At 40.6% G+C, this 13,662-nt stretch overlaps 1 protein-coding gene and 1 long non-coding RNA gene across 2 annotated transcripts in view; one reads left to right on the top strand and one right to left on the bottom strand.

The window, feature by feature from the left end:
- Positions 1–13,662, bottom strand: part of LOC143816118 (uncharacterized) — a 336,272-nt gene that overhangs the window by 59,440 nt on the left and 263,170 nt on the right. The gene's annotated exons all lie outside the window — the stretch shown is intronic.
- IFNLR1 (interferon lambda receptor 1) overlaps positions 1–13,662 on the top strand; it is a 79,539-nt gene that overhangs the window by 57,527 nt on the left and 8,350 nt on the right. The window contains exons 3-6 of the mRNA XM_077296112.1: positions 1,629–1,792; positions 7,050–7,204; positions 9,227–9,383; positions 12,128–12,252. Of these exons, the coding sequence (XP_077152227.1) occupies positions 1,629–1,792; positions 7,050–7,204; positions 9,227–9,383; positions 12,128–12,252 (601 nt within the window). The remainder of the gene's footprint in view (positions 1–1,628; positions 1,793–7,049; positions 7,205–9,226; positions 9,384–12,127; positions 12,253–13,662) is intronic.

Here is a 13,662-nt window from a genome sequence, read left to right as displayed (position 1 = left end):
TAATGGAGAAGAAAGTACAGGGGAACAATGTAGCCACAAATCAACCATCATTCACGAGGGTATACATTTGGAGAGCAACCCCATGAAAATTCATAGCAGCTGGAGCTCCTCCTTCAGAGGCCGGAGGTTCACTGATGCACCGCTAGAAGGCACCGCAATCAGACTTCTCCCATCAACCAAGACATGCATGGAAAAAGCTACAGTAAGGCTACATGGCCACGATCAGGAATAGTAGCATTTTGGACGCAGCGTATTTTTGCTGCGTTCTAATAAACACGTGTTTAGGTTACTATTAAGATTTACCGCATCTAACGACAGTCTATTGGTAGCGGAGACTACAGAAATTAACATGCTGCGGCTCCTAAACCAACACCACGGGTGAGTTTACACAGTGTTAAATAGAAGTACAGTGGGCATAGGATTTCTACATTACAAGCACAGTGGATGGGATTTATAGAATGCAGCATTTTGGACACAGCACAAATGCGCTGCGTCCAAAATGCTGCTATTCCTGTTCATGGGCACGTAGCCTTAGAGGAGCTGAAATGCAGGTACCCAGCACATTAAATCCATTAATAAGGATACCAACCAAAGTGTACAAGGGAGGTTAGGGCATGATGACTAGTTCATTAGACTGAAGCAAAAAGCCCACCACCATGTGGTGAGATAAAACATTAACTCGGCAACATGACCTTTAAACGGGAAACCACCCAAGAATATTATAGCTGCCAGGCTATTTAACCAGAAATATAGAGGAAAAGCAGTATGCGACATAATCCTTACATGGTATGGTGTTGGTCTGTTGGACATTCATTGCACTTCATGTCATAAGGTGAGATTTGTCAGTTGAAGGTTATTTTTCACCAATGAAACAATGTTCTTCTGAAAATTAATGATCATGCCCAAAGTGTCAAAAACTTTAAATTTTCTTACAACTTTGTGCTATGAAAATTAACTGGAATATACAAGTCTTTTGATCCATACATGCCATGTGGAGTGATTGCATTTTTCACGCTGGCAAATAAATCATTATCGGAAGCACATTGTTCTCCCAGGAGATGTTGTCAATAACAATAATATTATTTTGAAGCAAGATTCAGTGACACCACATACCTGGACTAGCCATTTAAAGGGGTATAAAAATGTTGTACTGTCCTCCCTGAATTCATAAACTATAAGGATGACATGGAGCTGCTCCTCACTGTTCCCCCCCCTCCCGTCTGGGATAATGGGTCACACAGCAGTGTGAAGCTGTGAGTAACAGTCAGTACAAGAGGGGGTGTGGCCGGCTCCTGGCTTTTTGAAGCAGCAATCAGCCCCCTGATAATGTCTTCTTCACTGCAGGACTACTAGCACAGAGCAGGCCATGCTCCCTTTTCTCAGACTGGCTGTTGCTCCTAGTGGGAAGTTTTGCACTGCTGTGAGGTATTGTCCCATATGGGAGGAGGGATCAGTGAGGAGCAGCTCCTGTCAAACTGAATTACAAGTGTTTTAAAGATAATAGAGCTGCATTGGGCATCTCCTCTTTCTTGCCATGGCTGAATTTCCTATCTATACCCATATTAATTATCCACTTAATTTTTTGAATAAATCTGACTAATTAAACATTTACTTGTTTCATTTTTAAGGTGGACCCACGTTCCTGTATGTAAAAATATCTCCGTAACCCAGTGTGACTTTACCTGTGTCCTAAAAATGTGGGATTTAAACCACTCAGTACGGGTGCGAAGTATCTTTTCTTCCAGATCTTCTTCATGGGTTCAGATTCCAAATATACAATACCTATTTACAGGTAGGTGTTAGTAAAACTATCCATTATCCACATAAGTCCTCTATCAAATGTAGCCAAGCATCTTTTACTTTAAAGCACTATGGCGTTTTAAAGAAAACATACTTTGAGTATTCTGCCAAGATGTACAGTCCCCAGCTGACTTTTTTCAAATTCTCCTTTTCTTTTTTCTGAAACGCTAAAGCGTTTCCGAGTAAGACATACATAACACAACGTCTCCTCTCCTGTCAGGTTTCCTTTAATTTATGACCTAATATTGATTCTAATGTCCTATACTTTTTCACATCTGGCCAGATGTGATTTTCTTGTTGAGAAATGATGCGGATCATTTAAATCCGTAAATCCCGGCATTCTCCTCCCACCCGCGCTCACACTTTGGTATCACTAAAGCTAAGTTCCCATTGGGTTTTCAGTGTATAATTGTATAGCATCGAGAGAAAAGATGGCTACATAAAAGTTTGTCTCCACTAATATATCCACAAAACAATCTAAATTAATTACCACAAAACAATTTATGGTTTATCCCTGGGTTTCTATATATAATTTAAAAAAATATTTTTTTGTGAATATGCACACCCTTTTAAGCAGCCTTCTTTGGCTTTCATTGCTTAACGGCAGTTCATTTTGGCAAAATTTGGTTGTAGCACCTATAATAATCTTGGGAGTTAAGGTTATGCCCATTTTTCTTTACTACTTTACTATTTGCTTATGCAGTGTGTAATTGGTGCATTTGCTGGGAAAACTTATGACCTATATAGGAAACATACCCATAGACACCCCCTCCCCCCTTACGCATGACAAAGACTGTCATGGTAAAAAAGCCAGTGCTGATAAGTATGATAGGACACCCTTCCAATATATACCTATATTCAGAAAGTATGTTCGTGCTCAATTACTTCAGATTTCCTACTTCTGGGATAGTGGGTGGAGGCATGGTAATTGCTATTTTCTGCCCTTGATGGCCAACATTGCATCCATAAGATGCCATCATAGTGACTATGGACAACCCCTTATCAATGGGCATAGAGAGGTGAGAAAAAAATAATTGATACTCTCCTCCAGGGCTGGTGCTACTACTCTGTAATCAGTACAGCAATCTGTGCCAGCCTGCAGGTATACAAATCTTAGGGCATCACGTGAGCACTGCAGCCAATCAGAGGTTGTTGATGGGCTGCAGCATTCAGTTTATCTGAGCCAGAAAAAACATTGAGGAAGAGTTCTAAAAGCTAAATGCACCAGCATTCTAGTGCCATTTATATAATAAAAAAAATGCTTTTCATGACTTGGACCATATATATGTGTATGTTAGACACTTTCGGTAGCTTTTCTGACAAGTGGGCATGTCCTTGATAAAAAGAGGTTTGGCTCAGCTTAAATGGGCTTGACCTAACATGCACCCGTGTGTCCAATAAATGTGCTAGAATTGTGTAAAGGTCCTGATTCATAAGATCAATTACACCAGAATTCTAGCGTAAATTGCCTTGAAAAGCCAGTTTCTCCCAACCCAACAAAATGGGGAGACCGGGGGCAGGCACCAGAAATCTTACTCTAATCCCCTCATCAAAACTGGCCAGAAAATCTCTGGCCTTGATGAATCGGGGCCATTAGTAAGCCAACTAATAGGTTGCTTAATTTTAAGACTGTCTAGTCTAAATTTACACCAATATAGCAGACCACTGTGAACACACAATCAGATTAGTGGCTGATTGACTGCAGTGTCCTGTGATTCTCCTGACTGATTTTAATATTGGCACACTGGTGGTGGATATGATGGTGCTCAGTGGGGTAAGTATCATTAATAATGGGCTATCGAGTAATGCACAATCCCTTTTAACCCCTTTATGACATTTGATGCATTTCAGGGTCAGGAAAGGGTTCCTGCAGAAAAACGTAAATTTACATCATGGCGATCATGCGTGCACAGCAGCTGTGCGTGAACAATCATCGCCGGCAGCTCGGCGTAAGCTATACCTCGGTCAATTTAACCCCCTAAATGCCACGATTGTTAGCAATTGCAGCATTTAGAAGGCTGTGAGAGGGAGGGAGCTCCCTCTTTATTCAGATCGGTGCCCCCTTGACAGTATCCCAAGGGCCTGATCTTTGTCATGGCAACCTGAGTTCATCATAACGACCCTGGGTAAGCCAGCTACGTCATGCCTGTTAGACTATGCTGAGAGCATGGTCTAAGAGGCTTCTATCAGTGCACCACAGACAGGAGTAATTGCAATGCTGTTGAATTGCAATGTATTATATCAGCAATCAGTCTCATAAAAGTTAAAGTACCATAGAAGAACTAAGTAAAAAACAAATTTTAAAAAATCATAAAATAAACGAAAACATATTAAACCAATAAATAGGTATATCTATGTAAGAAACAAACAAAAAGAAATACACATTTGGTATTACTGCGTTCGGAACAACCTGACTTCTGAGTCCCTACATGTTTCTAACAAACAGGCAATCTCTGCACATGTTGTGGCTGTTGAATAGTCGTGAGACATGCAATGGAAATATAGGGGGCTTCCACATTACTGGTAGTACAAAGGCTTCAGAAAAGACCTATGGCAGCTAACCTGCCCCCCAAAGGAAATGCAGTGATTACTGCACTCCCAAATCTAAATTCTCCCCTCACTTCTGAGCCCCAGTGTGCCTAAACCACATGTAGCATCCCCATGTTTGGCATTTCTGTAGTGATGAGAGCTAGCTTAATTTACAGGAGCATGTCTCAAGCTGGGCATAATGTACGGACACTACAATGGCAGATTTGCAATTTTCACCCAGGAATATCCACTGCTGCTTCATTCTGGGAAAACACCCGTGGAGTCAAAATAATCTACACATGTAGATAAATTCCTAGAGAGGTGTAACTTCCAAAAGGGGGTCAGTTGATTGGGAATTATGCTCTTCTGCCACTTAGGGGCACACAGGGGGCATTGCCACATTCAGCAGAAATTGTGTGAAAATTTTTGGTGCCATTTTTATGCATTTCCAGAGTCACGGTGGCAGGAGTGGGGCGATGCTGCAGGCCCCGAGCTTGGAGGAGGGATTGTCCTAGCGATGCAAGGCTGCTTGCCGTGGGCCTCAACAAGATGTCAGCTGTTAGGCAAGAGCGGAGTCCCCGCTCTGCCCATTGATTTTCCGGTGGTGGGTTTTAGGGATATGGCCGCCGGAAGCGGCACATGCTCAGATTTAGATATCGGCTCAGCCTAATGCTAAACAATTCTGTGAATCAACTGAAGGTTAAAAATGCCCCCTACACCCCCAGATGTATTCCTCGAGAGGTGTAGCTTCCAAAATGGTTTCACTTTTAGGGGTTTCTGCTGTTTTGGCATATCAGGGGCTCTTCAATTGTGATATGGCATCCTCAATCTATTCAAGCCAAAATTAAGCTCCAGAATTCAGATGGCGCTCCTTCCCTTCCTGGCCCTGCCATGTGCCCAAACAGTAGTTTTACACCACATATAGGGTATTTGGTGTAGTCAGGAGAAATTGCACAACACATTGTATGGTCCATTTTCTCATGTTACCCTTGTGAACATGAAAAATTTTGGGCAAAACCAACATTTTATTTTTGAGGGAAAAATCTATTTTTTTCATTGTCACCACTCAACCTTAAGAATTCTGTGAAGCACCTGTGAATTCAAGGTGCTCACCACCTCTCTAAGGCTACGTTCACATTTGCGGTCAGCGCCGCAGCGTCGGGCGCCACAGCGGCGCCGCATGCGTCATGCGCCCCTATATTTAACATGGGGGCGCATGGACATGCGTTGTGCTGCGTTTTGCGCCGCATGGCCGCAAGCGTTGGACGCAAGAAACGCATCAAGTTGCATTTTTTTTGCGTCCAACTTGCGGCCAAAAACGACGCATGCGGCGCAAAACGCAGCGTTTTAGCGTGCGTTTTGCCGCGTTTTTGTTTGCGTTGTGCGCTGCGGCGCCGACGCTGCAGCGCACAACGCAAATGTGAACGTAGCCTAAGTTCCTTGAGGGGCATAGTTTTCAAAATTGAGTCCTTTATTGGAATTTTTCACTGTTTAAGCACATCAGGGGCTCTGCAAACGCGACATGGCATTTGCTTTCTGTTCAAGCCAATTTTGCGTTCCAAAAGTAAAAATGATGCTCCTTCCCTTCTGAGCCCTGCTGTGCCCCCAAAGAGTAGTTTTCCACCACATCTGAGGTATCGATATACTCAGGAGAAATTGCACAACAAATTTTATGGTCCATTTTCTCCTATTATCCTTGTGAAAATGCAAAACTGGGGGCTAAATCAACATTTTTATGGGAAAAAGTAATTTTTTTTTCCTTCCACATCGCTTTAATTCCTGTGAAGCACCTGAAGGGTTAATTAACTTAATGTGGTTTTGAGCACTTTGAGGGGTGCAGTTTTGCACATGGTGTCACTTTTGGGTATTTTCTGTCATCTAGGCCCCCCAAAGTCACATCAAATGTGATGTGGTCCCTATGAAAAAAAAATATATATTTTGTAAATTTTGTTGAAAAACTGAGAAATTGCAGATCAACTTTTAACCCTTATAACTTCCTAACAAAAAAAAATTGTTTCAAAAAGATGCTTGCTGATGTAAAGTAAGTTGTAAATGCTGTTTATTAACTATTTTATATTTTATATGGGCGGCACGGTGGCGTAGTGGTTAGCACTGCAGCCTTGCAGCGCTGGAGTCCTGGGTTCAAACCCCACCAAGGACAACATCTGCAAAGAGTTTGTATGTTCTCTCCGTGTTTGCGTGGGTTTCCTCCGGGTACTCCGGTTTCCTCCCACGTTCCAAAGACATACTGATAGGGAATTTAGATTGTGAGCCCCATCGGGGACAGCGATGATAATGTGTGCAAACTGTAAAGCGCTGCGGAATATGTTAGCGCTATATAAAGATTATTATTATTATTATTATCTGGTATAAAGATTAAAAGTTTGAAAATAGTGAAATTTTCAAAAATAAACGTAAAAAAAGATAGCTTAAATTTACCACTAACATGACATACAATGTGTCGCAAAAAAAAAAATCTGAATCACTGGAATACATTGAAGCGTTCCAGAGTTATTACTGCATAAAGTGACACAGGTGAGAATTTCAAGACTTGGCCTGGTCAGGAAGGTGAAAACAGGCTCAGGGGTGGATGAGTTAAGTTAGAGTTCTAAAAATCTTTCTTGAAGCATTGAGGCATTTGCACATGGTACATTTGATGGATGTGTGACCTACTTACTTATATTTGTAATGTATCCATATATTTGTTGTTGCTTTTACAGTGGATCCAGACCCTCCAATTCTAACTGTAACTCAAGGAGATGGTTTTGTAACCGTTAATACCTCTACAAAGTTTCCACTATGCTTACCACAAATCATCTTTATGAGATCATTGAGCTATTTTGTGATTATGATGAAAAACAACAATCCAAATGAGGTACAGATCATTTCAATATCCTTAATAGAAAACAAAAACATGATATAGTTTAGTTTTAACAGTGATGAAACATAAACGTAAAAAATAAAAAAAAATGATGTAGGAACTGCCTAGAAGATTATAGAAATCTTGTAGTCTGGGTGGATCTTCTACCTTTTCCACTTATTGATGTGTGGGCATTCTCTTTTGTGGTTACCACCGTTTCTTTTCAAATTCGAAGGTAAAAGTCTGTAGCATATCCTAAATGTCGGGTTCATGCACTGAAATAACTGTGGGTACAAATTGCTAAATATGAATTCTACTGATACAGTAGTGTGCAAAACTTCTAGGCAGGAGTGGAACCAAAATACTGCAAATATAGGAATGATTTCATAAATAAGTGTATTTTGATAATTGTTAAACTATTTGCAAAGTGAATGAACAAAAAATAAATTATCAAATCAAGATTTGGTCTGGCAACCCTTTGCCATCAAAGCATTTTTTTTTTCTACGTAGATTTGCACTCATAAATTTGAAGGTTCTCTGCATGGAGCTTCTTCCAAACCTCTTGGAGAACTAACCACAGACCTGTGGATGTAGGCTTGTGCAAATCCTTCTATCCTTTCATGTAATTCCTCACAGATTTAATAATGCTGAAATCAGGGCCCTGGGAGCCTTAGTCACGTCCAGGGCTTCATGTTCTTCTTTATGCTGAAGATGGTTCTCAATGACATTGGTGGTACGTTTGAGTACATTGTCTAGCTGCAGAATAAATTTGGAGTCAAACGCCTTTCTGATGGTATTGCATGATGTTTAAGTATGTCTCTTAGCACTAGGAACATCAAGAAATGGGCAACGTTGAGGACTGTAGATGCAGCAGTTTTCTAAGGAACCTTGGAGCAGATGAAAGTTAAATCATGCTTTCCTTCAAAATCTGAAGATGTCCTGCAGTACCACCAACTCACAATTAGCATCAGCCAATGGGATCCAACTATACTTATCTACTGTTTGGAGAAGTTTGGCTAGAAATGGCCTTTAATGGAAAAATTGCTGACAAAAAAACATATTGTCCTGCAGATTGAACAACTAGTGGCTGCAATTATTCACTGTAAAATTATGCTGCATTCCCAATCCTTACCTTTGGAAAATGTTAGTAGAGGGCTATTGCAGAACATAATAAGATGGCCGGTGTTGAACCTGTGGAAGCGATCTTGTTTAGTGCTTGGGTCTACTTAAAGCCACATGGAACATTCACTCATTGCTTGAGTATTGTCTAGCAGTTGACTAGTTTTAGTGACCAGATTCTGAACAGTTTTACGCATGCTCATTCCCTGCTCATGCTCCTCCAGCCATTGGATTCCAGCCATGTTCTACCAGTATGGTAACACATACTTTTGGCATGAAAACAAGGCTAAGTGACTCAACTGTTCATGAAAACATAGTAACTCAGGTGCAAAAAAAAACAGTACGAGTTGGGGATTTAGTCAAGATTCCTTGTATTTCTCAACATTGAGGACACCATTAGATACTTCATCATCATGAAATACCATCAGGGAGGCATCTATTTGCCTCCAAATGTAATTTATAGAAGGACAATGACCCCAAACACACAATATCCTTAAAATATATCTTCAGCAAGAAGAAGAACAAAGAGTCTTGGAATTGTTTATGTGGTCCTCAAAGAGCCCAGAAGATCTGTCGTTATTCTCCAATATGTTTTGAAAAACCTCCCTGCCAAGTTCCTTCAAAAACTGTGTGCAAGTGTACCAAGAAATGCTGTAGCTGTTTTGAAGATAAAGGGTGATTTCATCAAATAATGATTTCATTCAGATTTTTCCTGTTGATCATGCACGTTACATTTTGTTAAAATATGTTAATTGCTTATTTTTTATTATGTTTTAAAAGCACTCTCACTTTGCAGCCTTTTTTCCACACCTGCCTAAAACTTTTGCACAGTACTGTAGGCGGAATTGCACTTTGAAACTTGAATGGGGTTTCTACTTTGGATTTTTTTTTTTTTTATACGTATGTATGGCTTTTCAGGTCATACTTGAACAAGAACGAGACAGGCCTTCAATTACAATGAAAACCCTTGGATACAAAGGAGAATATTGTGTTGCCGCGAAAACTAAGTTTACAACTGATACTGATAAATTTAGCAAGTTCTCCAATCCTGTTTGCTTCAATGTTACTGAAAAAGGTATGAGAAAATTACAACTGTGAGATCAGTGAATACGGTTAATCTATTCCTAAAAGAATATTGAAAGAGATTTATTAACCAAAATGCACCTTAATTGTTTTATACTTATCTACTTTGCTTCCTGTCCCTTGGCATCAACTTTGCTGTCAGTCATCACATCCTCTTCAGAATCCTCTACTCCCTTCTGACTACATTTGCCATCACTCCTTGCTCTGGGCTGCAAGCCAGCAGTGAGCATAGCCCTATAACGTAGCCTAAACCCCTCCTACTTCTCACCCGACATCACACATAGTCCCCGCACCTGTTCCCTGTATTGGATTACAAAGCGTCAGCCCTGGCAATATGATAAATCTCAAGTCCCCATTGCCGATGGAGGGATTGATAGAATGGATAGATAGATATAATATAAGGATGAATGGGTAGATCAATTGGGCATCTACAGCATCATACACAACAGGAACAGCATGAGCTCTGCTGAATGCAGTCCCGCCCACCTGATCAGGTTCCAGTGAAGAAGAATCTGAGGAGATGCCACAGGAAGCCAGGACATCTCAGCCACATATCAGGTCACAGCAGAAGTAGAATGTTATTTAGTGAAATGCTTACCTATGCCAGTTAGTTCACATGAAATGGGCTTGTAAAATTATGGCCAACTCCTTTAAGATCAAAATTGGCTCTGTCATTAAGTGGTTAATGGTGTTCAGAGTGAGGTGTATCACATCACTTAGATTTATTTGCTGAGTATTCATTGATAGTAGCTGTTCCCATGGTTTTTGTTGTCATTTTCATTTTTTTTTCTTGTCACAGGAAACATAACAATACACTTGAAGGAGTTGTCTCACAAGTATTAAAGTTTCTATTAGATCAGGAAAAATATACTAATGATCTTTCAAAGAGAATAATTGTATAATAATGCTTGTGTCTCAAAATTTCGACCTTGTTACCACTGGAAGTGGGAAGAATTCATTTTCAGTGTTTTTATTCTTATTGGCTGGCCTGTACAGGAATTATTCCATCACCCAAGGATCCAAGCGGTCTGACTAGCTACTGAGCATGTGTTACTACCATCTGTAGACCCATTGGTGGACATTCTCACAAGGAATCAAACACAAGTGATGGGCAAACCCGTGGATGACAGCGTGGTAAACAAGGGCTCTGATCGGCAATAGGATCATTACCACCAGTTAAAGAGCTGCGGTTCCCAGCAGCTGTGACCGGCAGTGAAAAGGTTACCGTCGGTCACAGGTGTCGGATGATGAGTACTACTCCCATCAGCCTAATCATGCTGTCACTGATAACAGCGAGAGCAGGCACCGCTCATGGAAGTATTCATCAGCTGGCACCTGTGCTGTAAAAAATAAAAATCACGTGGGTATCTTCTAATTTTGGTAGCCAGCGCAGGCAAAACTGACAGCTACGCCAGTTCGAATGCTTTGCCCAGCTCTTCCCACTTGCCCTGGTGCGATGGAAGTAGAGTAATAGTTGTGTAGTTGATGTCAGCTGCTTTATGACCGCTGACATCAGGCACACAGGTTAGTAATGGAGATGCGTCTATAAAACAACCTTAATATCCCTAGAAAAACTGAAAAGGAAAACAACCAATCTCTCACCTGTCCGATGTGAAGGTAATCCATACTGTCCCACGGCGATCCAGATGGTTTGGAGAGCAGTCAAAACACTGACCACTCACACTGCACAGGAGCGCAATTACGCTCTTGCAGTGTCTAGCACTGACCTGCAGTGAGACAATTCACTGGAGTTCATAACTGATGAACTCTAGTGATGTCACTTATGGCACCGCTTGCTGCGTGAGAACTTTCTCATGGCAGCTCAGCACTAGACACTGCAGGAGCGTGATTACAAAGAGCCAGAACTGGAACATCTAATAGTTGCGTCGTTTCTGAGGCGGCTTCATGCTTCTAATTTTAGGCTAGGGGGGCCAATATCCATAGTCCCTTACCAGTCTGAGAACACCAGCTCCCACCTGTTTGCTTTAGCTTGTCAAAAATGCTATTTTAAAAAATATTTATTTAAATAATTTTAAAAACCGTCGTGGGTCCCCTCTATTCTTGATAGCCAGCCATGATAAAGCTGACAGCTGAGGGTGCTATCCACAGCTGTCAGTCTTGCCTGCGCTGGTTATCAAATATAAAAAAGATTCCACATCATTTTTTTTTTATTTATAGCACATGCGCCAGCTGAATACTCCCATCGGCGGTGCCTGCTCTCGCTGTTATCAGCGACAGCAGGCATAGGCTGAATGGTAGTACTCTCTCATCAGCTGACACCTATGACCAGCAGTAAACTTTTTACCACCGGTCACAGCTGCTGGCTCACACTGTCATCTTACCGGTGGTCAGAGCCGTCAATGTTTATCTCGCTGTCATGCATAGACAGCGTGGGACATGTCCGATGTTCAGGTTGCCAAACCCAAACAGTAACACTGATTTCCTGGAGAAGTCCGCGTTCATTGTCCGTGCACGAATACCAGGTGTTCGGTACTGACCCTGAACTTCAGTGTTCGGGTTCTCCCATCTCTAACCAGAAGGCATTATAATGTAAAATAGTTCGGGTTAGCCCATTTCTAACCAGAAGGCATGATTATGTAATGTGTTCTGTTTTACTTGACAGTAAATTAGGAATTACTTGTGGGACAATCCCTGTATACTGCTTATTTTCTTTGTCCTTGTTGTTGAGTTGTTTTGATGTTTTCTATTTCATAAAATATGGTATTTCCTTTTTAGATGAAAGCTATCATGCAGCATATTTTGCCGGGTTACCCATTTTTACAATCATTGCTGTAATTGGTTTTATATCTTTTCTAATCTGGCATACTATAACAGAAAAATCCAAGACCCCTAAAACATTGGTAAGTACAAGAGTTTCAATCGAAAATAATAGCTGCTAAAATTGTATCAACCTTTCAAGTATGTGTAATTGTTTTACTTGGATTTTTTTTTGTTTGTTATTTATTAAGCATGGATAAAATGATTTTTTATTATAGGATTAGTAGTGATATGGTCCTTGGGCACTCAAGTTTCCTTTAGCTTCTTTTCTAATCAGGTTAAAAATGTAATGCTGATTTGATTTATTTAGTTAAAGAGAGAGTTAAAGGGAATCTTCCACCAGGATTTTTCCACCTAAGGGCAGCATAATGTAGAGGGGGGTGGACCCTGATTCCAGCAATGTGTTATTTTACATGGCTTATTTCTGTAGTTTTGATAAAATCAATGTTTACAAATTGCTTTTTTCCCCTAGCTGGATAACATCAAGAAAATGTATTATTGCCACACTAACCATGCGATTATGCTGCAGAGCAGGTGCAACGGCCGGCGCCTGCCTGCAGAAGCGTTTTTTGTCCCATTCTTCAGTATCTTAGATATTCATTATGTAAACTAGAGGGTAGGTCAGTGAGGGACCAGTGACCTGTCAGCAGGCTGCATTATGAATACCTTAGGGCACAAGACTTTCATCAACTGCAAACTGAAAATAAAGATTAAAGAACAACCATAATATGGATTTAATCAACCAAAGTATCATTTTAATCAGTATAACGGTGCCAACCTGACAGTGTGTAGATTACTATGCCAAATCCTGCTGACCACCCATACATATTAGATACAGTTGCAATTAAGTGATCTCCTGTTGTGCCTATAATGATCCTAAGTTCCCTATGTCAAACACCATGTGAGAAAATATAATATGAAGCTGATATACAGTACATCTTTTGGAGAATGGGAGAAAACTGGAGTACTTTAATTGAGCCACCATGATAATTTGTGTCGGCCAGGGGCAATATTACTAAACACACTGTGTGCAGAATTGTTCACAGAATCACAAGTGAGTATTTTGGCCATATCAAAATTTATATACATATTTTTCCAATTCCAAAATGTGTTAACTTGAATGGTTATTAGATGAAGCAGATCATTGGATATGTAATAAGGGAGGGTTAGGCCTAAGGATATTAACACTTTTTTTTTATCAAGGTGTGCAGAATTATTAAGCAGCTTGTATTGCTCAGGCAAAATAGGCCAAAACAAAGAGTTAACTGACTCTGAAAAGTCAAAGATTGTTACAAGTCTTACAGAAGATGCAGCACACTTGAAATTTATAAGATATTGGAACATGATCACAGAACTATTTTATTTTACTCTCTTACATAGCGCCATTAATTCCACAGCGCTTTACAGACTTTATTGGCGCTGTCCCCATTGGGGCTCGCAATCTAATTCCCTATCAGTATGTCTTTGGAGTGTGAGAGGAAACCAGAGTACCT

This window comes from Ranitomeya variabilis, chromosome 3 (genome assembly GCF_051348905.1).
Source record: "Ranitomeya variabilis isolate aRanVar5 chromosome 3, aRanVar5.hap1, whole genome shotgun sequence".
Taxonomy (NCBI): Eukaryota; Metazoa; Chordata; class Amphibia; order Anura; family Dendrobatidae; genus Ranitomeya; species Ranitomeya variabilis.
This window is presented reverse-complemented; position numbering and strand designations above follow the sequence as displayed.